The sequence below is a fragment of the Tiliqua scincoides genome, chromosome 3 (genome assembly GCF_035046505.1).
Source record: "Tiliqua scincoides isolate rTilSci1 chromosome 3, rTilSci1.hap2, whole genome shotgun sequence".
Classification (NCBI taxonomy): domain Eukaryota; kingdom Metazoa; phylum Chordata; class Lepidosauria; order Squamata; family Scincidae; genus Tiliqua; species Tiliqua scincoides.
Genome location: NC_089823.1, coordinates 163,847,619 through 163,874,479, shown reverse-complemented (window position 1 = coordinate 163,874,479; position 26,861 = coordinate 163,847,619). Strand labels below are relative to the sequence as shown.

Sequence of the window (26,861 nt, the reverse complement as noted above, 5' to 3'; positions counted from 1 at the left end):
TTTCCCCTTGCCCCATGTCGCACAGCAGCCACCTCAATGGGGCTACTCAAATCTGCACCAGCTAAAACGCTGGCACACATACAAGCAACCTGGTGTAATAATAATAATAATAATACATGTATTTATATACCACCTTTCTTGGTCATCAGATTTCTCCTCAGACTTTATTCAAGGTGGTTTACATGGGCAGGCTGTTCTAAATCCCTGTAGGGATTTTTACAATCAAAGAAAGGTTCTATCTTTCAAGAACCACAACATTTCAGATGGAATTTCTTTTTGATCTGGTATCACATTCTGGCCTCCGATTTCCTCCCACACAAGCTGACAAGCAGCTCCTTCACCTCTCACATGGAGGGCAGCCCAGTAACGCTGGGCTGCTGGGGGGGGGGGGGTAGTATCCGGCCTAAATATAAACTACAGAATTGAGATTAAAGAGAGGTGTTCACAAGCACCTGTGATAAGACTTTGCTTAAATTTTCCAAATCTAAAGACATCCTTAGCCAATTATTCTCCATTCTTCCTACCCACCCCCACTGCCTTTGTCAAAGCTCTTATGACAAAAGCTACTTAATCCCAGAAGATGGCAAATGTATGTATTCAAAATCACATGTGTATGTTACTGGTCTATATATTCAGAATATTCACAATTTTTTCCATGGCAAGTCGAAGAGGTAACTGCATAATTTCAGAGTCCCAATCAAACAGAAATCAAATATCCCAGGCAAATCATCTTTTCTGTATGTGAATACTGCTACAAAACTAGCAACAATATTTCAGAAATATTGTAGCACCAAATTACAATTAGTAGCCTACAGGATGTTTAGGAATTTTTTCTTCCCAAAACCATCAGCCCATTTATAGTTTCACTGAAATGGTATACTGTAACGTTTTTGTACAATAGTGCATGTTACCAATAGTTGGTCTGCCAAACTCAGTAACAGGCGAGATGAGAGTTTATAGTTTTTTTTTCTCTTTCCAGCCAACGCCATCATATTAAGTAACATTCTAGTTGGCATTCATATTCAATTTATGCAGTCTAGGTTGATATACAGCAAAGTGCATACAGTAGTTTAGGTTTAAGAGTATCAAAGAAAGGGGTTGGTCTCCCTCTGATTAAATAGTGCAATCCTACACACATTTACGCAGAAGCAAATTGAATGAAGCTTCCTTTCAAGTGAATGGAAATGGTAGGATTGCAGCCCAAATCTCCAACTATGACTCTATCGTGTCCATACTTACTTATTCAAATTAAAGCTGCTTAAGTTTTCATTCCTGCCACTATGTTGAAAGAAACAATAAGCCAATCACATATCGGTACTCCTCTTCCTCCAGACTTATAGAAAGTATTTTCAATTCCTAGATGCAGGTTCAAGTTTAAGCACCAGCATTTTTCCACCCTTAAAAAGCATTTCATTGCATTCACACACATTTCTGAATTATGCAAACTATCACTTTACCAGCATCATTAGAAAAGACATACCAAGAATCTTGTTAACTGTGACAAAGGATTACAATTTAATAGCAATATTACAAAAAATATGGCAAAAAAATTTACAGTTACCTTACATACAACCACTCATGCAGCATTAAGAGTAGCTGTGCTGTAGCAGAGAACAGAAGCCACATGACACACACACTATTCCTGGCTGCTCTACAGGTCAAACCACATGGCTGAGCCTTTGTAGAAAACATATAAATTAATATTAAAAAGCCAGGCAACAGCCTTTCTACATTTTCTTTTCGTATTGCATGTCAGTTGGAACTCTTAATCAAATTCTTGGTAAGCCTTGTTTATTTAAGAATTTTGTTTTATAAATACAAAAAAAGTGTTAGGAATATAAAATTTGGAATGTTCACACATGGAAATAGAAGTATCATTTTAAACCTCTTTTGATAATCTATTCTGTAGCAATTCTAAGAATATTTAACCTCTTACATATCTGAAGAAACCAGCTCAAGTAACTGAAGACCAAGATTTTTTTCAAAAATTAAATTATAAATTTACTACCAGCAAACTATTTAAATTTACAATAAAGATCTGTGCTTTACTCATTGTTTTAAATTAGTCAATACAATTACAGAGCAATCTATCTATACAACAAATTTATTAACACCAAAACTTAGGCAAGTGAATTCTTAAGAGGTAATTCTGAAATGCATTTGTTTAAAAGCATATTTTCCTGAGATACTTTAGAAGTGTTTAAACACTGGAAAAAAATTATAGATCTGAGACCATGTTATTATTACACAAGATAATTTTTTTCTGCTATCTTCATTAGAGCATTAGTTTCTATCATCAAATAAGCCTACTTGTTTTTAACAGAAGGCCTATATGTAACCTAAGTACATAAATGCTGCCAATGATCCTATTATCACTTTCCTCATGCACAGAAATTAGTTTTATGTGTATAATGTTTTTATCAATACACAGGTTGATCATGTATAGTGCTTGTTCAGATGTTGTTTACCAGGAATAAGCTTTCAACCAAGAAAGAAATTGGAGGACATGTATCTTGTTCTGCCCCCTCATTAGGTAGGGGGAGGAGTAATGTCTCATTCAGCCTCATGATTTATTTAAACATGCCACATGCCTAACACCATGGCCAAAAACCTGTCTTTCTGGGATCAGGAAAAAAGAATGTTCAAATAAATGCAATCTACCTTGGATCAGAATCAAATGTTACTTTCTTCTTATGAGAGGGATTTATGCAAGAGAGCACTCAAGATGGTTACCAGGTTAAAATTTCTCCCCAATAACTAATACCTGAACAGGCCAATAATGTTGTATTCCCATGGTTCACAGAAAAATAAATACATGAAGACTCTAGGTCGTGACCCCCAAAAGAACAACAATGTAAATAGTGGATTGTGAATTAGTATAAGTAAAAGCCTGGAAAATAATGAGCAAGAATCTGACCCCACATCACTACAACACAACACCGAGTGCTGCACTGTCAATATTGAGAAAATTAGTTCCAAAGCTATGATGAAATGCAGACAACATGCTTTGTGTCAATCAGAAAGATCTTCCATGGGAAATTTTTTTGTATAATGCCAAATGTTCCATGTGACTTTTAAGGATTAATGTTAATAATTAGAAATTCCAGATTGAAACACTCATGATAAAAGGAAATTATACTATCTAGCCAAAAAATACTTAACAAAGGAAGTCTGCATATATCTAGCAGGATCACAGCCACCACAACCACATACTGCCCTTAAGACAGATCCAATAGCAATCTCTTTCAATCAGCCTTTTAACATAAATTATATCAGCTAATAGAGATAACAAACATCCACTTGGAATAAGGAATGTTCACTATTATCGTTACACTGTACAAATTCTGAATACTTCCAACTGATTTTATTCTCAGGCTTAAACACGATAACATGTTTATTGATTCATATGAAAAATACTTCACTAAGAAAGTAGACAAACTGCACAGAAGTAGTACAAGTGTCATGTGCATAGCAAATATAGCTTAAAGCATTCACATATGGCTTTGTTTAAAAGAAACTGTTAGGAAACCCAGCCCTATGTGGATCTTGGGTTTTACAGTTGACACAAAGTAAACTGCTTCACATCTTTTAGGCACTTGCTAACAACAGTGTTCAATCCCTGGAAAAGAGAAAAAGATATTTTTAAGATCAAGGAACAATACGGCAATAGCTGTGTGTAGCTGAAAAACTTTTTAGTAGTGCATGCACAGAGCTGAAAAAATACAATTCCTGTGCAAGATTTTATAGCAAATAACTGAAGTACAAAAATATGTACACACTTTGATTTGTAAATATATACAGAACAAAAAGCCCTGAAATTCATTCTCTAAATAAAAATATATGACATGATAGTAGTAACAAAATGCAATTTCAACTGCAATTTCAACTACAGTATTTAAATTCATACAGGTTCATTTTAGTTGCTACCACAAAACTTGTTCTTCCATGTTTTTTTAAAAAAATGCAATTAGCATGATGCGGTCATCCAAAAATAATTTGTCATCAGATTAATTTCATTTTGCCTTCTTCACTAACCATAATAAATTACCCTAATGAATTCCAGTCCCGAGTGGCTTCCATTAGATGCCGCTGTCCGTGCCCTACCCAGTTGTCCTGATTGTCAAATATCCTCCCACAAAACCAGCAGCTAAATTTAGTTTTCAGCGTATTATCAGAGGTAGTTTTCACAATCTGATAATTGTTTTTGCTAGTCTTCTTCAGTGTTAATTTTAAAACAAATCTTTCTTTTACAGGACTAACAGGTTTTAGCATTCTGCGTTTCCTTCGAGAGAGATCATTAGAAATTATGTATAAACTGTTGTTATAATGATCAGGCTCCAAAAGAGCATCAATAGTCCTCTTTGACAAAGAGACCTTTAGCACATGTCCTTTAAATTTAGCAATAGTCTTCATAACATTTACAACTTCTGGAACATCTGCATCAGGATGGTTTAGTACTACAACTGGCTGATTTCTCCGGGGGCATTTGACAAGCTGTTTGGAATTAAAAGGAAGTAACTTGAGAATCCTCACAGTATCTTTTGACACTTTGGGTCTACAAGGGGCTTGAATCAAGGATTCCAATTCACTGGCATCCATCTGATTTTTCTGTTTACACTTTCGATGTAACATTTTCTTTCTAGGAGGTTCCTGAAGATCATCCTTAGTTCTCCGTTTCAAATTCCGGTTCTTCTGTGAAACTGTAGCATCAAAAAATTTAGCACCAGTTGACTTTGAATGTTTAGCTCTTGAAATTTTGTTTGTTGTAGTTGGTGTTGACATTTGACTTCCAAAACTGCTCCCTTTGTTAACCATTACTGTTTGAGCCATATCAGATGAGATTTTATGTGACCGCGTCTTCACGTGTTTTAAGGAATGTACAGATTCTACAGAAATGAAGGGATCCTCTGATTTATCACTTGCCAAACAGGCATTTGCTGGCATCAATCTACCTGGTAAGAATAAGGCATCACTAGAAGAAAGAGCTGTCTTTTTCTGTTCTAGTGCAGGACTATTAAGGGAATGCATACTATTGAACGGTAAAGACGACACAACATTGCTAACTGGCTGACAGTTAGAAGCAGCAGGAAAGGTCTTAATTTTCAAAAAAAGCTTTTGTTGCATTGCTCCAGGTTTCTTTGGTTCAGAATTTTGACTGTAAGTAGTACCTTGAAAAATGTTATGGTTCTGTATTAAAGACTTGTTTGGTGACATACATTTCAAAAAAACTGCTTGTCTGCCATCAGGCAAAAGTGCATAAACAGGTTGATCTTGTCCCATCTCCTGCTGTCTGTTCGACTCCAACGAGCCAACTTTACTGTCTTGATATCCAGCAAGTATTTTCACAGAAGAAATTCCGCTTTCTGAATTTGTAATGCTAAGCTGTTCCTTTTGTGGCATACTAATGGATGAAACACTTACAGCCCTGCTGCATTCACTACCACCAAAAGAATTTCTTATGTTTCTAGAACTATCTATTTTCAACTCCAGCTCCGATGTAGATATTGCTTCTTTACCATGCTCTTTAGATGCACGTTTCTCTAAAACCTGAGAACTATTTTCAGTGACATTTGCAATTGTTCCAAGTGACCCATTACCAAATGTCAAAATCATGCCCGGTCCAGGTAAAGATGTAGCTACACCTCTTCTTCCTTGAGGTTCTGTTAAACTCATTTTTGGAGTAGGCTTTCCTGAAATAACTTGTAATCCTTGTTGGTGAGCAAGGCGTAAAGGTACAAAAAATCGTGGTGGAGGCGTCTGAAGTAGCACTGGTTTCTTCTGCTCTGGAAGAGCTGGACGGATAGCATTGGGAGCTTGAATACTGTACTTCATCTTGTCTTTTGCCAACTGCTGTGTTATAATTGTATCAGTTTGAGCTTTAAGCAATGCACCAACACCTGTTGCTCGTGAAGCTGAATTTCTTTCCTCTGCTCTAAGAGATGTCATTGGGGCCTGTTTTTCATTCCTAAAATATACATTTTCATTTGTTGTATTGCAGTTCACATTCAGCTCTCTTTTGAATTTAGCAGGGGAAGGAGTCAATCGACACAAAACTGCCAGATCTTTGACCTGTGTAAACATTTTACAGTCTGTTTGATTATTTGGAAATGACTGATCACAGTCAGTTTTTATGTATTTTTGTGGCTGAGTAGCTGGTTGTAACACATCTTGTAATGACCGATTTACTTCAGGTGTCAAATAGTTGGATGCTTGCTTACTTTGGAGTGAGAAAACTGATGTTATTTTAGGCATAACTGAGGAATTAACACAATTAGATACATTTTCTTGTTTAGAGTTCTCAACACGTTTCAACATCTGATTCAATTTAGTATTCAAATATTGGTTACTATGATTTTCTGTACAAAACTGTCTCTCAATGGCATAATTAGGTTGGTTGTTTGGGACTACTGAAGCATTCTTAGTATTCACATGGCCATAAAGGTGAGACAATGTAGACCTTTTTTCAAGATTTAATGCTGATTGTGAAAAACAAGCTGTGGTTTCACCTACAAGGCTGCTTTGGAGAGGAAAGGTTTTGCTAGACATGGAATAATTATGGAAAGGCAATGATGCTTGATTGGAGCAATCAGCTGATCGACAATAAACACTATTGTGTGCACTGCTGTTGTTCATTTCACCATTCAGTATTTCAAATTCTGAAGGAAATGTTTTTTTCATGGGGTCATAATGAAGCATATGTGAACCAGCAGAAGATAATACCTGAGGATGATCTTGAGGTATACAATTCTTCCATGAGACAGTGGCTCTATTTCCAGCATTGACCACTAAATCACAAGGAAGAGTAGAAGAATCTGGTTTCACTGGGAGACGAGTTGCACATTTTCCCACCATGGCAACAGGAGATGCAACACTTTGAGGTGTATTCCAACTACAATGATTCATATTTTCCTGCTTTATTTTTCTTGAATATTGATTAGAAAATGACAGTGGAGATGATGTTAATGAATGAACAGAATTACTTCGAGACATTTGCTGAGTAGTTTCATGAGATCCAGCACTCAAGGGTAAATTGAAGTTGTCAGATGTCTGTTGTAGACATTCAGTGGAACCATCTTTAAACCCATCAACTTTATTTCCTGCTGGCAAATTCTGCTTATCCGTAGGTAACAGCTTTATTACTATATGCTGTTTTCCATCCACCACTTTGAATCCCATAAACTTAGCACTGTAATTTGCTGGAACAGATATTTTATTATTTTTTACCATCAAAACTGTAGGGCCAGGAACAGCTTTTTGCAACAATCCCAATCCAGAACCCAATCCATCTTCAGCTTTATTAAACTGTACAGTTGTAGAGGGTTTTGCTTCACTGTGGACATGCTTATCATTTAAAAAAGCGGGGTCTTCATTTAGGTGTTTTTTTGCTGACAGGGCTAGTTCTTCATATTTGGGCTGAATCTCATTCATGATACTGGGAACTTGTTCATCCTCTTCTCCAATTCTGCCATTACCACTGGTAATTTTTTTGCGTCTCCATAATGCCTTCCTTGATGCACCTATTTTGTACCTTTTCAAAATAAGTTTTAGCCCTGCTGAAGTCTTCAGTTTCTTTTCACTGTCATTTGCATCCAATTTATCCTTTGAATAGAGATGGTCTCTGTGCAAGGTAATAATATGTTTTACAAGGTAGTTTTTCCGTGATGCCATGTAGTTACAATACTGACAACTGAAGGGAAACGTGCCAGTGTGTGAAACAGCATGCTTCTGAAACTCCTCAACTGAAAAACTTACATGATTACATTTACCACATTTGTATTGTATTTCATTGTGCCTATGAATATGCTGAACAAACGTGCCTACATCCTGGGTAGAAAACCTACATCTTTCACACTGAAAATGACCATTTATACAATGCATAGATGTGAAATGTTTTGTCAAGTCCAACAAAGTGTATCTCTGATCATCATTACAGATTTCACATTTTACTAATGTGCTACGATGCGTTCGACGATGTTGGTTAAATGACTGAAAGTCATTAGCAGAAAAATTACACATTTCACAAGGGTAAGATGGCAACTCTCCATGGTGTAACCGCTGAAAATGTTTCTGTAGATCATTTGGACTGTACCTAATGTTGTTTCTGCATTTTGTACAGCTAAAATTCAGAATTTTTGCTGATGTTTTCAATCCTTCTTCATAGTGCACCTCTGGTTTACTATGTGGAGCGCTGACCTCAGAACAGTTCAAGTAACTTCCATTCACATCCTCTCGACCAGAAGATGTTCTTGCAGGTTTCTCTTTACACTGAAATAATTTCATGTATCTGTCAATTTCATGTTTAAATATAACTTCATTTGGGATGTTTATCTGGGGCAACTCTATTTTCAGATTTTTTAGTCCATAACAAAGAATATCTGAAATCACAGGTTGAGATGGAGACTTGTCAACCACAGTATTCAATACGGGAGCACATATTCGATTCAACACACTATCTTCCAATAAGCTTGTTTTTTTAATACAAAAGGATTGTTCCTGTTCAGATGGCATTTTAAAAATTCTCTAATGTATTGTTAACTGTTCTTTGTTCGTTGAGGGACTTGTGTTGAAATACTTTAGGATTTTCCCAACTTAGTGTATCTGAAATTAAACAAAAATCAAAAAATTAATCTTAAAACAATTTAAAGGGAGAGATACCATACAGGCTCACTTATTATTATTATTATTATTATTATTATTATTATTATTATTATTATTATTATTATTAACAGTAATTATATGCCACTTTTCAACTAAAAGTTCACAAAGCGGTTTACAGAGAAAAATCAAATAACTAAATGGCTCCCTGTCCCAAAAGGGTTCATTATCTTAATTTTAAGGCTTCCTACTGACAGCCTGTACACCACTAACTCGAAAAAGTAAAAAATGTAGTGATCCAAACTTTCAGTCTAACTCACTTTTTCCCCCAACCGCAGTTACTTGAAATTTGCTCCAGACATTAAGGTCAGAGCTCTCTCTGCTAAGCTCTTATAGCTAAGAGTTTCATGATAGCAACCACTGGAGCACCTGATGTCTTCTCCTAGATAACATTATAAAACCTGTCCTCACATCTCAGCTATTTCCACTGGCTGCTGCTCTCAAGAGTGTTTGTAGCAAAATGTTACTGCCCCACTCACCAAACCCAGCCCTTCCACCCAGTTATGAAGGTACACCACATCCTCAACAACCCATATTTCTAGCCTTCATCTTGTTGATCAGAAAGCCTTGCAGTGACTTGTCCATGCATCCCTTTTTGACATGAGTGACTGCTCAAAACAGAAGCTGTTGTTACTACTCCAAATTGTTCAAACAAATTCCAAAACAAGTCTATGGAAAGAAAAATTATATACTTTTATAAAAAGCAGAGGTTCTTGGCCTACACACCTAGAGATTCTAGAATCTGTGTAGAGAAGGTATGATGAGAATGCAGATGTGATGAACTTTCTAACCACCAACTTACCAGATAATCACAATTAAGTTTGAAAAGTCATTGAACTAAGCAATGCAACAACCAAACTGAGCTTCATGTTCTGAAGGATAAATGCTTGCATACTGCAGCTAATGCACACAGAAAATAGTAGGTAGGAAGTTTAGAAGTATGTGGGACCGAAATCATGTCACAATTAAAAGTTTTCTCTTTCTCAAGTCTTTTCTCTAAGTCCCAGTATTTACCTGGGAAAAATCTGCTTTCATAGAGAAAAACACTAAACAGTGTTATTTTATTGGCATTTATTTTTCTGGATACCACTGTGGTACTTATAATACTTCATTAAAGTGCATCACTTACTATTAAAGTGATAAAGCCAAAGGGGAACCAGTGATTCCAATACATAACACCCCTTCAAATCCTCAGAACAACAAATTCTGCAATTTTGCATGTTTAAAATAATAAAACAAAACAAAATGAACACTGCATTATGGTAAGGACAATGTATACAATCAAAGTAAAATACAACATTAAATCATAAGAAATTACATTAGCCTTGCAAATAAGCCCACAACAAAGTCTAGTTTATTAGTTGATACTCTCCTTTTCTACACGGAGGTGCACTCAAGGTAATGGACATTAAAAATAAAGTAATATATAAATATACACATTAATAATCCACTAACACAGTGGTCTTCAACCTTTTTCATGCCATGACACACACACACACACACACACACACAGGAGACCCACCATTGGTGCCATCCCCTCCTGGGACCCTACTCCCTGCCCCTGTTATGCACTTCCAGCATTGTTCACAGTAACAAAATATTCTTATTAGAGGGAACAGAAAAAGTTATCATGAAGCCTGCCACTAGTGAAAGCTATTTTAGCACAATTGCTAAGAACCTGAGCAGGACTGGAACACAATTTCCTGGTACCTGAAGTTATCACGTGCCTCCCCTCTTTACTTGCTGGTGGTCTAGTCCAGTGGTCTTCACCTTTTTTTATTCCCATTAGTTGCTGCGACCCCGCAACTGAGGCTTTGCAACCCCGTTAAGGTCCTGATCTCAAGGTTGGAGAACACTACATTAACACACTGTAAAGCAAGGCAAAAGGATTTCCAATGAGATCACTTAAGCCTAAAGAAGGTCACCTAATCAATGTGTTTCTCTGAAAGTTGACAGTGAAGAGATCAATTTACTAACCCTGTCTACGTTTATCTGCAGGTTAGAAAACAACAAACCAAGTAGTTATAGTTTCAGCATCAGGTCACTAGAAGGAAATTTCTGCTCATCACAGGCAGCCAGTCAAGTTGTCATTTACAAGCCTGAGCCTGTACATAATAATACCACAGTACAATTAAAGTAGCATTTTTTCAGCAAGTCTCTTCTACATTGAATTTTGGAGTTCTAACTTTATCAAAATAATAAAGTCATAAAACTTCTACATTGAATTTTGGAGTTCTAACTTTATCAAAATAATAAAGTCATAAAACTTACTCTCCAAGGAAAGATTACAATTCCATTCTTCAATGCTTTTCTTTGCCAATAGACGAAAGACATCAAATCAAGACTCAAGAAAGGTCACAATCAAGAGACAGATGTACAAAAAGATCTGGGGGGGAAAAAAATTAACTCATCAGAAAAACTTTCAAAACAGAAGTTTTAGAGTCTGCTACCACTTGAGAGCAGAACATGTTTAACCTAGATTAAAGTAGAGATAACCTGATATAATTTTACTTAGAAAGTGGTCATTTGGGCAGGAAGTTTGGTTTAGAGGGCAAAGCCTCCATTAGCCCGAAGATAACATCTGAAGGTCACCAGTTCGAGATCACCAGCAGCTCAGTGAATGGCAAGACCTTGAAGCAGCTGACAAGCTGAGCTGAGTTATTCCACCTGCTCTTTGGTGTGAGCAAAGAAGCATCCTGGCTGCCCTTCAAGTGGGAGATGAAGGGCATCTCTCACTTGAAGATGAGAGATCTTCTCACTTTAAGATATGAGGGCATCTCTAGTGAGAGATGAAGGGCATCTCTCACTTGAAGAAGTGAGCTGCTTGTCAGCCAGAGCAGGAGGCAACTGGGTGATACCAGACCATGAAAGATCCATCTGAAATGTTGTGCAGTTCTTGAAAAATAGAACCTTTCTGTTATTGTAAAAATCCCCTTGGGGATTTAGAGATAGCCTGCCTATGTGAACCGCCTTGAATAATCAGTCAGAGGAGTAATCCAATGACCAGAAAGGCAGTATATAAATACCAATATTTTATTTATAATTATTGGTATTATTATTATTTTATAATGTAGCTGAAAACAATCCCAGGAACAGAGCTGTTTAGGATTCTAAAATTTTTTGAAGACATCTAAAGAATATGCAAGTTTTGCAACTCTGCACATAACTGACCCAGAAGCATTTAATCTTGCCTCCTAAAAAAATAGTGCTGGTGCCTAACATCAAAATCCTATGCATGTCTACTCAGAAGTAAGTCCCATTGTGTTCAATGGGATTTCCTCCCAGGAAAGTATACATAGGATTGCAGCCTAAGACGTTGCATCATTTTCCCACTTCTGTTCTACAGCAAAAAGTGGCAATGAAAATAATGGCATTGTTTGCAACAGTAATTCTAAACAACTGAACTGAATAGGACAGCTGTCAGGTTTTTTGGGTTTTTTTTAAACACACTTTTGATTTAAATTTTTCCAACCTGCATATTTAGCAAGTATAGAATTTGGTACAGAAACAATGGATTGTATCCTAAGTTAGCCAGTCATTATAAGCACCACTGAAATAAATGAGACTAAGAGCGCAATCCAGAAAAGGATTGGGCACTGGCCTAAGAGGGTCGCAAACGTGCCATAAAGCACGTTTGCACCTCCTCAGAGCAAGCCGGGCTGGCGCACAAAGGTGTGCTGCCTGTGGAGGCCGACTCAAGCCTCCACGCACAGCTTCCTCTGTGAGCCTTATGTCAGCCCAGCCCCAGGGGTGGGCAGGTGGCGAGTGGGAGGCAGGGCTAGGATTCAGCACTTATGATGGATCCCAATCCCCATTCCTAAGGAATTTGGAGTGGCTTGGACTTGCGCCACCTCAGGATGTGGTGCAAATTCGAGGTGACCCATAGGGGCCAGCATTCCTTACCCAGAAGTAAGGGGAAAAGTTTCCCCTTACCTCTGGCTGAGCAGTTTTGGACGCCTATCCTGCACTAGATACAGTGCAAGCCTCTTGGTTTGCCTGTTCCAGCACAGGATAGGATTGCGCCCTAACTGTGACTAACTGAAGACCCATGAATTGCAATGGAACTTGAGAATCCTAATTCTTTAAGATACAACCCTTAATTTTGTTGACTAACTAATGTACATAACAACAGTTTGTTCTCTTATTTCCTTTTGTACATCAAGCAGACAATAAACTGGTAATCTAGCTGTTCCTCAAAATATTATAAAAATAGTTTTAAAAATTAGTATAATATAAGATAATTTATTCTCAAGACATAAAATAAACCTAAGCCCTGAAATTCTAAACTTACTACTGGAGAAGTCAGTCAGTCAATCCTATTGAACTTAGTGGGACCTATTTCAAGACTGTGCAACACACATCATGTATATCATGTTGAATATGATCTTGCAAATATAGTTAAAATATTTCTAGGTTTTTTGGGGGGGATAATTTATGAGTAAAATTAACTTTACTTAAGCTTAAAGTAGTCCAGATAGCAATTACTTGACCTCCTGAATGGGTGCAAAAGTACATAACTAGAAACCTGGAAAGTATCACAGAGAAAGGTTTGTTATGTGCAGGTACCTGCCATCTGCAGACCAGTGCAGGATGTACAAAAGCTGCACATCTTGGTTGCAATCTTAATATGCCCTTATAAAGGTTGATCCAGTTACTGGAACATAACTCTTTTAAAACAGTGAAAGATATGACCAAGGCAACAAGTTTTCAAGGATTCACGCTCTTCCTTTAGTTAGATAACGTTATCCAAAATATAATCAATTAGTGTATACGCATTACTTTTTTAAAAAAGGGATGGAGGCTGTCCACTGATCAACTAACAATACAGAATATCCCATAACCTGTTTAGCACAGTACAGCACAGTACCATGTCATTTATATATTTACAAATGGAGTAAAATCTATCAGCTTGTAATTCAGTTTTTATAGTATCATGTATTTTAGAACCTTGCACTTTTAACCCATGGGAGTTGCTACTCAACACATGTTTATCCTGATGAATGCAAAACTTTCTGGAGTTGCTGTAATATAAAGTATCCATCTTTAATGTAATATAAGGTCTCCATCTTATTATAAATGATCCATATAGAATATTCTACATCTCAGTAAATCACTGTAACTCAATAAGGGCGCAATCCTAACTCCTTATGTCAGTGCTTTCCAGCGCTGCCATAGCGGTGCGAATGACACATGTGCTGCATCCTGTAGTTGGGTGTCACTCACGGAGGCCTCCTCAAAGTTAGGGAATGTTTGTTCCCTTACCTCAGAGCTTCATTGCCCTTATGTCAGTGCTGGAAAAGGGTTAGGATTGTGCCCTAAGATAGGTGTGTGATAGGGGTTAAGACTGTGTGACATAAGGGGTTAGGATTGTGTCCTAAGATAGGCAACCCAAACAAAATAACAAGCACATTTCCTTCGTCAAAAGAGCATCCTGAAATAACATAAAGGAATTGTCATGAACTATAACTTCCTTCATTCATTTCTGCAATAGATAGCTTCAAGCCAGCACTTCATATAACACTTAACTTCAGTCCCATGGCAATCATCATTAATGTCAGCATCCAAGATGATGACATGGTTCGTTACTCTGCCTTGAGTAAAATATAATGACCATTGTAAGGCTTCTGGGTCAAAAGCCACACCCAAGAGCAGAACAAAATGGTGGTCAACACAACTGTGTGCACCATTTGTGTGTGTGAAGGGCTTGCTGCGCAGATTAATGTCGTAAGAAGTCATTGGAGGTGCCAGTGAAGGTGGAAAATGGCAAGACTTGCCCAAAGTCAACGCCATGGCCTGGTTCAGTGGGCAGTCCTGCTTCCTCAAGACTTGGGTTCTACCGAGAGAGCGACGTCTTGGTGGTGCTCCTAGGTGCATGGAAGACCACAGCTCATCACCCAGGACCAGCTTCCTGGGTGGCAGCAGAATGTGGTGGTCCCCAGCCAAGAACAATGCCAGGTGGGAGCATGGCAGCTCACAGGAGTGGCATCAACCTGCTGCTCTGGCCCCCAACTGTCCCACATGAGGTCCAGCTGAAGGAGACTGGGGCCCCCTCCCCATGAGGTGGGGCTCCTGGGTGTGCCCCAGAGGCTAGGAGAGAAGGGGCACAGCCAGACAACCACCCTCTCCTCTCCTCAGGAAGGCGGAAGGATACACGGGCTGTTGAGTGCAGCCAACAGCACGGAGGCAGCCCGGCGCGCGGCAAAAAGTCGTTAGCGGCTCAACACTCGCCTGTCCTCCTCCACCTTCCCGGCAGCAGGCGCGAGACGAGCTTTGGGGGGCGCGCCGCGGGCGGGGAGCGAGGGCGGCAGGGACTATTTAACGCCTCAGCCCAACAAGAGGGCGGGTTCCTGCCCAACTGCCGGGATTCGCCCGTCCTGCCCGAAGAAGCCCCTTGACCGAGCCGGCGGCGAGGCGACTTACCTGGAGCGGCCCCCTCCGCCTCCCCCTTCTGGGCGCACAAGGACCCGACCCCCGACCCCGCCGGGCGCAGCCTGCGCGCCTAGTTACCTCGCCCGTCTCCATAGTCCGACGAGTCACTATTGGCGGCCATTACACTTTCCATCCGGGGACTGCGGGAATTGACGAGCTCAGCAATGGAGGGAGGGGTGGGGTGACTGGCGGAGGGATACGTGCTGCACATGGAGCGCGTAGAGGACGGAGGCCCTGGGAAGTTTGGGGGCGGCGGCGGCTACCCCGCCGCTGTGGCGCCCGCTCTGCTCCTCCGCAGGCTGCCGGGCGCCGCGGGCTCCTCGCCTCCCCCGTCCCGCACTAGGAAAAGCCGCTTTGGTAGCGCCTGCTGCACTGCCAGCGCCACCACCGAGTCCCTCCTCTCCCTCCTCCCCTTGTGTGTGTGTGAGAGAGAGAGGCGCTGGCGGTGACTAACTAGGACAGGGCATCACTAGACCCAGCAGAGGCACCCAAGCCCACTCCCTCCCACGGGCCGCCGGTGCAACGACCTTGGGCTTTTGCTGCTCGTCAGCCGCACACACAACCAGAGAGAAGCAAGCTGGGGCAATCATCATGTCCTCCCTCACACACACACACAACCAGAGAGAATATCATGTCCTCCTTCACAAACACACACACAACCAGAAAGCAGAGAATCATCATGTCCTCCCACAAACACACACAACCAGAGTGAATCATGTCCTCCCTCACACACACACACAAGACACAACAAGAACCAGAAAGCAGAGAGAATCATGTCCTCCCACACACACACACACACAACTAGAGAGCATCATGTCCCCACACACAACTAGAGAGAATCATGTCTTCCCTCACACACACAAGACACACACACAACCAGAAAGCAGAGAGAATCATCATGTCCTCCCTTACACACACACACACACACCCAGAAAGAAGCAGACAGGAGAATAATGTCCTCCCTCACACACACACAACCAGAAAGAAGCAAGCAGAGAGAATTATCATGTCCTCCCTCAGTCAATGGAGAAGGATGACATCACCCCCCTTCCCCTTACTCATATCCATCAGCCACGTGTGGCCCATTGTCTGAGAACCGCACCACCTCCTGATAGTAGCAACATATTTGTCCCTCCAGTGCTTGTGTTTCTATGTAGTGATAATAGTCCTGTTGTGTGTGCCAAAGGAGGAAAAAATTTTTTCCTGTTTTTGTGTCTTACTCATAAAACGAGTTTGAATTTAAAATTAATTTTACTAAATGGCATTCTAAGCCTTCACACAAATACACAAAGCAATGCACAGGGAGAAGAATATTCAAGGCCTCAACCAGCTTATGATCAAATATAGCTAGAAAACAAAGCAGCTCTCTTTCACATAATAGGGGAGGCAATTTACCCCAGTAATTTTAAATGGCACAATTTTATTTAATCGTATGGCAAAATGAAGCATCGTTATATAAAAAGTGGCACAATATAAAGGCCACAGGTAGATTAGTTTACATTTGTTTTAACAACATTTCTGCCCAAACCACAGGTGTAAACATTTGATCCCTGTTGCGTATATGCAACATTGGGTAGAAATGGCTTAAGCGCTGGATCCATGAGGTAGTCAATGCAGATACTGTACAGTGCTTTGTATATCATCCATACATGATTTTCACATGTATTTTACTTATATGGAACAGAGATATCGCAAAGGAATGCATCATCATTCATAACAGTTCTTATAATACTATATAATTTGCTAGAAATCTAGATAGCATTTACAATCCAAATGTTTGTCTGATGTCATTGCTTTACTGAAGTAAATGACCTGCAAATAACATCCGAACAACAATGTTCAGTACACAGTTTAAAACAAAGAAGGAAGACTTCGAAGGGAGGAAGCTAAGAGGAAAAGAGTCTGTGAGGCATAATGGGTGGTTTAAGAGACAATGTAAGTTATAAAGTGTGCAATTCAGAAAATAGATTTGACTTCCTGTGTCTTGACACAAAATGTACAATTAAAAGAGAAACATTTTAACATTCAAAATCTTCCTTACATTCTAATAAGGTGAGTTCAAAGATCAGATTTTCAAATTAAAATATTGGATTTCTCCATTAAAATTGAGTTCTTTCACTCTTTTTCACAACCCTGTTTTGTATTTTAATTTCCAAAAGGAAACACTGGTACTGTTTAAACCATTCGTAGAAAAATTCCCACCAGGGATGGCATCAAAGATTGGCCACAGCAGGCAGTGGCCAAGGGGCCACTCCCATCAGAGGGTCCACATGGCCAGGCAGATTTCTAAATGCTCAGTAGTAATTGCAGTGATAGCACCCAATGCACCATCAAGAGGCTGCTGGGGGGGGGGGCAGGAGGCCTAGGGGACCCAGATCCAAGGACTGACTGGTACTAACTGCTGCTTCTCAATGTTCGTGCTGTCAGACTTTCAGCCATGTGTTTTAAAATTCACATCAGTGTTTCCTGTACAATGTCAGCTAGTTTGGGAGGCTCTTCAAAGGGGTTCATGCAGAGATCAGAACTGTTTAAATTAACTAAACATTTTTAAAGCTTATATTCTAGACTCAGAACCTTTATTGGCATATTTTTAAAAATGTATACATCCAGAGACAAATACGGTATATAATCCAGAAACAAATCAGGTAATTAATCAGGAGGGGTTACACTCCCCATTACTACAAATAGAGCTACGACATCTCATTAAAAGCTTTAAAAAGACCCTCATGGCCTCTGTTATAGTGGGATCCACAGCTGACAACAAATTTCTCAATTGGATGGCATTGAGCAGACAGCCCATTTGTTCAAAAAAAGGAGAGATGTTGGTTGCTCAAGGACCGATATAATGAACAATGTAGGACCATATGCATGAGGGACTCAACTGTGCCTAGCCCACAATTACAGAGACATTCACTATAAGGGATGCTGCTACATCTTCCATACAGCACAGCTGATGGAAATGAATTGCATTTAGCCAATGCAAATGCCCTACACTCATAAGAACACAGTAACAAAATTAAATATGATGGCATAACACCTGCTTTCATAAAAATCTGAAAACTCTGCAGGGAACATACTTGACTCACTGCGCTGTAAAGGAGTTGGGCCTGGATATCCAGAAAACTTTTAATTAAGTGATATGCCAACATAAAGGGAAATGTACCCAGCACCTCTACATCAATGCCAATTGTCCTGATCTTATGAAGAACCCCCATAGATCCCACCAGGGCAAGCAAATCCTGTAAGAGCTCAAATAAAAGGCTATTCTGACTAGACTTATAATGGACTCTTAGCCAGAATTTGAAAGACCTCAACCAAGCCCTGGTTTCAATTAAATATTGCCCCGTCTCTAAACAGAGGGTGGCATAAGTAACACATTTGGGTTATGTGTTAGACCCAAGACTTTCCTCAGAAAAGCAGATTGAATTTGTTCTAAGGAGCAATTCATCACCATAATCCAAATTGGAGCACCATACAAGATCTGAGGGATAATTTTGGCACTGAATACCTTCAGAGATGCAGGGATGTAAGCACCCCCTCTGGAAAAATGAAAGTGTAAGATATTCTGCATCATCGCACCAGCAAAATCTGCCCTGGTTTTACAGTGTCTGGTCCAGGTAAGACTGTACAAAAAGTGAATGCCAAGATACTTATAGCATTTCTCCTGCTCAATCTGCCTTCCTCTGAAAGGCCAGGAGTATTTCCTCCAAGTTTTACAAAGATCATAATTTTAGTTTTATCAAAATTAAGGGAAAGTTTGTTTCTTGTAAATTAATCTACACATTTAAGAACCAAACGTTTTAAGCCAAGATGTGATTGAGATAGCAGAACTGCATTGTCAGTATACAACCATAAAGGGACTTTGTGCAAACCCAGCAGAGGTGAATGCCCTTCAACTTCACCCAGACAAGAAATCAAGTCGTTTAAAAGGAGATTGAAAAGAATAGGAGCCAAAACACAGCCCTGTTTTACTCCCCTGTTGGTCGAAATCTCCTTAGTTACTTCCCGTTCAGAGGAAAGTCTGATCTGACAAGATGTATTCGAATAGAGGGATATTATGAAAGCAAGAAGATGTCTATCGATATCCAAATTGGTCAATTTAGCCCAGAGGGTTGTCCTGTCCACTGTCAAAAGCACTTTTAAGAATAATAATAATAATAATAATAATAATAATAATAATAATAAAACTTTATTTTTATCCCGCCCTTCTCCCTAACGGGACCCAGGGCGGCTAACAACATATTAAAAAACAATAGAATTTAAAAAACATTAATACAAACAGATAAAAACATTTAAAAACACACTACAGGGCCATAAAAACAGTAGTCAGATTAAAAGAGTAAAAGAGCAGATCACCGAGGAATCAAGCCTGTAAAACTAAAAGATGTATAAAAAGTTAAGAAGGCCAGAAATCAGAAGGCTTGTTTAAACAACAGTGTTTTCAGGCCTCGCCGAAAGCTCTCAAGAGAGGGAGCCATTCTCAAGTCAAGGGGAAGGGAGTTCCATAATGTTGGTGCCACTACCGAGAAGGCCCTATTTCTTGCAGCCACCCCCCGGACCTCCTTGGGTGGCGGCACTTGCAAAAAGGCCTTCTCTGATGACCTGAGATGGCGAGCCGGATTGTACGGGAGTAGGTGGTCTCTAAGATATCCTGGCCCAGAGCAGTATAGGGCTTTAGGATCCAAAAAGGCTGGTTTTCGCAACCTTAACATATTTGTAGGCAAGATGGTACAATATTAGGCAATGATCTCAAGTAGTACTACCAGGTCTGAAGCCAATTTGTTCAGCTCCCAGGATTGCCTATCTATCCACTTCATGAGTTTATTCAGCAAATACTTTGTGAAAAGTTTCCCCACAACTGATAGCAAATTCATGAGCCTAAAACTATGTCAATTTCAATTCAAACTGTATAGTTTTTTCTAATTTTATTGCACATACAACTAAAGGTCAGAAATCCAAGGGACAACCCTCTATTTCTGAAATGTCAGTCTGAGCAGCACAGAATATGCCATATGCCCTTGGACACCAGCACAACTATAGTCCCACCCACCATCATAGCCCCAGTTCTGGTGACGGACATGCCATGGACAACTGCACAATGGTGAGCCAACATACCTCTGACACCAGCACAATTATCACTGAGATAAATCCCCAAACAGAACAGAGATGTGGGAGGGACATGCATGGGACAAGGAGGAATCAACACACTATCTTAAGACAACAGCCATGCCCCAAATGTCAGCAAAATACAACACCAACGTCAAATCCGGAGTAGGAATGTAAACAGCCAGAGGAAGGAAAAAGTATCAACTCCCGCTATCCCATCTGCCCCTAACACTTTCCTATAGTAGAGCATAGGATACAGGTTACACTTTGCAGCTAATCACAGCGCACCAACCCCTATGCTAAAAGCCCTGCCAGAGAGACTAGAACTCAGACGACAGGGTGTGTAGCATGGAGCTATACATATCTGACTTCCTGATAAGAACATAAGAACAGCCCCACTGGATCAGGCCATAGGCCCATCTAGTCCAGCTTCCTGTATCTCACAGCGGCCCACCAAATGCCCCAGGGAGCACACCAGATAACAAGAGACCTCATCCTGGTGCCCTCCCTTGCATCTGGCATTCTGACATAATCCATTTCCAAAATCAGGAGGTTGCACATACACATCATGGCTTGTACCCCATAATAGATTTTTCCTCCAGAAACTTGTCCAATCCCCTTTTAAAGGCGTCTAGGCTAGACGCCAGCACCACATCCTGTGGCAAGAAGTTCCACAGACCGACCACACGCTGAGTAAAGAAATATTTTCTTTTGTCTGTCCTAACCCGACCAACACTCAATTTTAGTGGATGTCCCCTGGTTCTGGTATTATGTGAGAGTGTAAAGAGCATCTCCCTATCCACTCTGTCCATCCCCTGCATAATTTTGTATGTCTCAATCATGTCCCCCCTCAGGCGTCTCTTTTCTAGGCTGAAGAGGCCCAAACGCCGTAGCCTTTCCTCATAAGGAAGGTGCCCCAGCCCCGTAATCATCTTAGTCGCTCTCTTTTGCACCTTTTCCATTTCCACTATGTCTTTTTTGAGATGCGGCGACCAGAACTGGACACAATACTCCAGCTGTGGCCTTACCATAGATTTGTACAACAGCATTATAATACTAGCCATTTTGTTCTCAATACCCTTCCTAATGATCCCAAGCATAGAATTGGCCTTCTTCACTGCCGCCGCACATTGGGTCGACACTTTCATCGACCTGTCCACCACAACCCCAAGATCTCTCTCCTGATCTGTCACAGACAGCTCAGAACCCATCAGCCTATATCTAAAGTTTTGATTTTTTGCCCCAATGTGAATGACTTTACACTTACTGACATTGAAGCGCATCTGCCATTTTGCTGCCTATTCTGCCAGTCTGGAGAGATCCTTCTGGAGCTCCTCACAATCACTTCTGGTCTTCACCACTCGGAAAAGTTTGGTGTCATCTGCAAACTTAGCCACTTCACTGCTCAACCCTGTCTCCAGGTCATTTATGAAGAGGTTGAAAAGCACCGGTCCCAGGACAGATCCTTGGGGCACACTGCTTTTCACCTCTCTCCATTGTGAAAATTGCCCATTGACACCCACTCTCTGCTTCCTGGCCTCCAACCAGTTCTCAATCCACGAGAGGACCTGTCCTCTAATTCCCTGACTGTGGAGTTTTTTCAGTAGCCTTTGGTGAGGGACCGTGTCAAACGCCTTCTGAAAGTCCAGATATATAATGTCCACGGGTTCTCCCGCATCCACATGCCTGTTGACCTTTTCAAAGAATTCTATAAGGTTCGTGAGGCAAGACTTACCCTTACAGAAGCCATGCTGACTCTCCCTCAGCAAGGCCTGTTCGTCTATGTGTTTTGAGATCCTAACTTTGATGAGGCATTCCACCATCTTACCCGGTATGGATGTTAGGCTGACCAGCCTATAGTTTCCCGAGTCCCCCCTCTTTCCCTTTTTAAAAATAGGCGTGACATTTGCTATCCTCCAATCTTCTGGCACCATGGCCGTTTTGAGGGACAAGTTGCATACCTTAGTCAAGAGATCTGCAACTTCATTCTTCAATTCCTTAATAACCCTTGGGTGGATGCCATCAGGGCCCGGTGACTTATTGATCTTTAATTTATCAATGAGGTCTGAAACATCTTCTCTTTTAACCTCTATCTGACTTAACTCCTCGGTCAGGAGGGGCCGTTCGGGCAGCAGTATCTGCCCGAGGTCTTCTGCCGTGAAGACAGATGCAAAGAACTCATTTAATTTCTCTGCCATCTCTAAGTCTCCTTTTATCTCCCCTTTCCCTCCCTCACCATCCAGAGGGCCAACCGCTTCTCTGGCGGGTTTCCTGCTTCTAACATATTTGAAGAAGCTTTTATTGTTTGCACCCTTTTATTGATCTGCACCCTGAGCTCAAACGCCACACATGGGAACTGTTTTGATGAGAGCTTTTCATAGAGAAAGGGCACTTGGCACAAACAACCCCCTCACATATAGTGAGATCGTTTATTAACACTTGTTTTCACATAATTCTTATTCCACATAGAGGTGTTTGAAAATGGTGTTATTTACCGTGCTCGGAAGTAAGCCCATTGTGTTCAGTAAGATTGAGGCTGCAATCCCGTCTTACTCACCGGAAACAAACACCTCTATCCATATTGTGCAGAGTCTCTCAATAAGTCCAACCGAGCCAGTTTTTCTTCCAGCATTGGAGCAGATCACCATTTCTTGGATTGATCAGCAGATGAGGTAGTTGGCTTGTGTTTAGGGAGTATGAACAAATACTGCAAACTTTACTGTATCTTTACACACTTGAATCACACTCAGCGCAGCAAGATGTGAGAAGCACGCAGGAATTGAGACTGATACTCAGCTCTCACAAGCTCATTGAGTAAAATGGCAGCCAGAATTGCTGAGTGCATATACTTGAATTCATGCAGGGCAACTGCGTGTAAGAAGTGGGCCAACTGTACCCCCAACAATGGCCGCAGTTAGCCAAACAGTCATCTGGAATCCCTTTGTTTTTCAGGACTGCTGCATTGCCACATGGGGAAGAACTGCCATTTCTCACAGAGACTCAGTACAGTCTCTAACAGGGATGGGAAAACTAAAGCTCTCTCAGGCATTATGCTCTCACCCCAAACAGGACATTGCTGTATGTGTACACAGATAACACCACTTTCCCTCACAAACACTGAATATGCATTCCAATGACCATGTGTGGCTGATGATGATGCTATCTATGTCTTGCTGTGTTTTGTGTTTCTTTTTGTGTTTCCTCACATGCAGCTGCCCAACAGGGGAAGTAGGACACTGGACCCTCTACATGGCCAGTCATACAGACCTCAAGGAAAACCCACAGCATGACTGGCAGCATAACTAGTTTTCCCAGCTGTTCCTCTATGAGGCTGCTGACCTATTTGTTCCAGATAAGCCCTAGTTTGTAGGGCTTATGACAGCCAGTAAACTCACTGGTATAGCCAGACCTCGTGGACACCTGCTATTTCTCTGTCAGATAATTTGCAAAGGGACAGAAGTCCTGCTGGGAGGCGAGAGCTGGCAACCCCATTTGAATGTTTCAATTTCAGATGCTGCTTCATCATTGAGACTGCATAACAAAAACTTTGATGAAACTAGTGGCCATCACCAAATTTGTGGCAATGAATTCCACAGATGATGTAATGCATGAAGACATATCTCCTTTTGTCCATCCCAAATCTTTTTCACTGAATGGTCCCTAGTTGTAGTGTGAGAGAAGAAAAATTCTCACTCTCCACTCTTTCCACATCACACATAATTTTATATGACTTGCTGCCCAATCCTAACTAAACTCCCCTCCCCACCAATGCAGCTGCACCAACAGAGCGCTTGCTGCAACCTGAAGCAATCTTCTTACCAGGAAGATCTCCTCATGGTGAGGGAACTTCCATTCCCTTACCTGGGAGAAGACTGCTGCCTGACTGAGTCTCCTCAGTTCTGAGCCACCCATTCTGCTGGCACAGGTCTGAGGAGAGTAAGGGAGAAGGAACAGGGTTAAGATCTAGTACATGATTGCTGGAGCAATGACACCATGACATCACTTGAAATTATGACATCACTTCCGAGTACTCCTGGGGGGGCACTCACTGCTGCAGAACTGCACATCCGTCCCTTTGTCTTTAGATGGAAACTGGCAGGGCATGCACTCAAGGCACTCACTTTTGGGTTATCCCCAGAAGCGTTCACTGCTTTGGCTTTGTGTGCCCGTTCCTTTCCCACTGAAGGCTCCCAGCTTCAAAGGGATGGGGGGGGCAAAGCTGCAGCAGCTGTCTGCCCTCCAGAAAAAACTTGGAGGTGATTATCTTACACTCAAGGCAGTCACTTCCTCATTCTTGCCAGAAAGTGGGCACTTGCTGCTGTAGTTTTACAAGCCCCCCCCCCCCGCCCCAATCCTTATCCCTTTCAAGACTCCCAGCCTTCAAAGGGACAGGGATCGGAAGCAATCCAAGCCACAGCAGCATTCTGCTCTCCAAGGAGAACCCAGGCACAGGTGACTGGGCGGAGTCTGGAGGCAGTCACATGTCCCCGGTATAGCGCCCTCAGCACATACCCCTCAGGATCCACCCAAGTTACAGTACATCTTTTGTAACAAAGTCAGATTTGAGAAACTGCTTCTCTGCAGTCTTCTGATCCTCTTTAACTTTCCCTTTCATTCCCTAGTTATCTAATGGTCCAGCCACCTCCCTGGCAAATTTCCTGCTTTGGATGTATTTAAAGGAGGTTTTATTATTAACAACAACAACAACAACAACAACAACAACAACAACAACAATAATAATAATAATAATAAACCATGTTTTATTTCATGTTTTTAGCAATGCACTCCTCATAGTCTTTTTTCATCCTTTATTGTCAACTTACATTTCATGTGCCAGAGTTTGTATTCCATTTTGTGCCTCCTAATTTGAGTTGGAAAACATGATCACTATGAACTGCCTCCCCCCCCCCCCGACTTACCTGCCTCCTCCCCCTCCCTGGTTCTCCAGCCAATTATAAGAACCCTCTTGGGCTCTTCCTCCTGCACTACCTTATAAATCAGACCACCTGTCCTTTGTCCAATGATCATTCAGAGACAGAAAAGAGACCCTTCAGAGACAGAAAAGAGAGCCCAATCCCATCTCCCTGCCTCCTGCTCAATGCAAAAACAATACATTAACCCTTCCCTGCTTCCTGGCTGAAACTTTCCTGCTGCTCACCCGGTCTGAACAATGGCCCCATGAAGTCTTTCGAGCAGCGAAAATAGTAAGCTAAAACACCAAGACACAGACAGATTCAAGTCTGCATGCGTGGGAACTGAGTGCTAAGTCAGTGGCCTCAGACTCAAGACAATACCAGAGTCTTCGACTCAGGTGACTCGAATGTAAACATGTTTTTGCAACTTGAACTTGAGTCACCTGACTCGAGTTCCCATCCCTGCTGGGTCAACACTTTCATCAAACTGTCCACCAGCACCCCAAGATCTCTCTCCTGAACTGTCGCAGACACTAAGAACCCATTAGCCTATATGTGAAGTTTTGATTTTTTGTTCCAACATGCATTGCTTACAATGAAATGAATCTGCCATTTTACTGCCTATTCTCCCAGTTTGGAGAGATCCTTCTGGAGCTCTTCACAATCCCTTCTGGTCTTCACCGCCTGGAAAAGTTTAGTGTCTCAAACTTGGCCACCTTATCCCTTTCTCCAGGTCATATATGAACAAGTTGAAAAGCATCGGTCCCAGTACAGATCCCTGTGGCACACCACTTTTCACCTCTCTCCATTGTGAAAACAGCCCACTGACACCCGCTCCTAGTTCTCAACTAATTCTTAATCCATAAGAGGACCCTTATTCCCTGACTGTGAAGTTTTCTCAGCAGCTTTTGGTGAAGGACTGTGTCAAACACCTTCTGAAAACCCAACATTCTGAAAGGTTTGTGAGGGAAGACTTACCCATTCAGAAGCCATGCTGATTCTCCCTCAGCAAGACTTGTTCTTCTATGTGTTTTAAGATGTTAATGAGATTTTCCACCATCTTACCTGGAACAGACGTTAGGCTGACCCTCCTGTAGTTTCCTGGGTCCAACCCTCCTTCCTTTTTTAAAGATTGGTGTGACATTTGCTATCCTCTGGCTCTGTGGCTGTTTTAAGGGACAGGTTGCATATTATAGTTAAAAGATCAGCAACTTCATTCTTCAGTTCCTTAATAACTCTTGGTTGGATACCATCTGGGTCCAGTGACTTACTGATCTTTATCAATTAGGCCTAAAACATCTTCTCTTTTAACCTCTACCTGACTTAATTCCTTAGTCAGGAGGGACCGTTCAGGTAGCAGTATCTGCCTGAGGTCTTCTGCCATGCTGTTGCTGTTGTAGCAGCTCCAGATTCCCCCTTCCCACCAAAATGGTTCTTATGAAGCACCAAGTGAGTAGGAAGAAGCGATTTGGATGCTGCCCCCCTTATTTTCACTTACGTGGAGCATAGAGTGCGACCTCCCTTCTCCACAGTGCTTCTCTTTCAAATGAGCAGGAGTATTGCATGTTGAATTTCTAGCACATACCTCTCCTCTCCATCCAAAACAGGAACAGCACAGAGGAGGGAGGCTGTGTACTGAGTTCCAGGGAAGGGGTGGGGATACCGCTCTCCTCACAGCCTATTCATGAAAGGAGGTGTTCACTCACTGACCTGGCCACTCACTTGTCTTCCCTCACCCTCCCACAGGGGCAGATAAGC

The 26,861-nt window shown here is 41.3% G+C and overlaps 1 protein-coding gene across 3 annotated transcripts; it reads right to left on the bottom strand.

Moving 5' to 3' along the window:
* Positions 1-1,304: 1,304 nt before the first annotated feature.
* Positions 1,305-15,251, bottom strand: ZNF518A (zinc finger protein 518A). Of its 3 annotated transcripts, XM_066621945.1 has the most exons (4): positions 15,163-15,251; positions 10,927-11,041; positions 10,366-10,523; positions 1,305-8,598 (listed from the first exon to the last, which is right to left on the bottom strand). In XM_066621945.1, exon 4 carries the CDS (start codon positions 8,506-8,508, stop codon positions 4,045-4,047), a length of 4,464 nt encoding a protein of 1,487 aa, XP_066478042.1. In that variant the 5' UTR covers positions 8,509-8,598; positions 10,366-10,523; positions 10,927-11,041; positions 15,163-15,251; the 3' UTR covers positions 1,305-4,044. The 3 variants fall into 3 exon arrangements, with proteins under 3 accessions (XP_066478042.1, XP_066478043.1, XP_066478044.1); XM_066621946.1 differs by lacking the exon at positions 10,366-10,523; XM_066621947.1 differs by lacking the exons at positions 10,366-10,523; positions 10,927-11,041 and having other exon boundaries at positions 15,163-15,208.
* Between the last annotated feature and the right edge of the window lie 11,610 nt (positions 15,252-26,861).

Excerpts from the sequence above, each read along its gene's own strand:
- ZNF518A (XM_066621945.1), bottom strand. The coding sequence starts at position 8,508 with ATGCCATCTGAACAGGAACAATCCTTTTGTATTAAAAAAACAAGCTTA.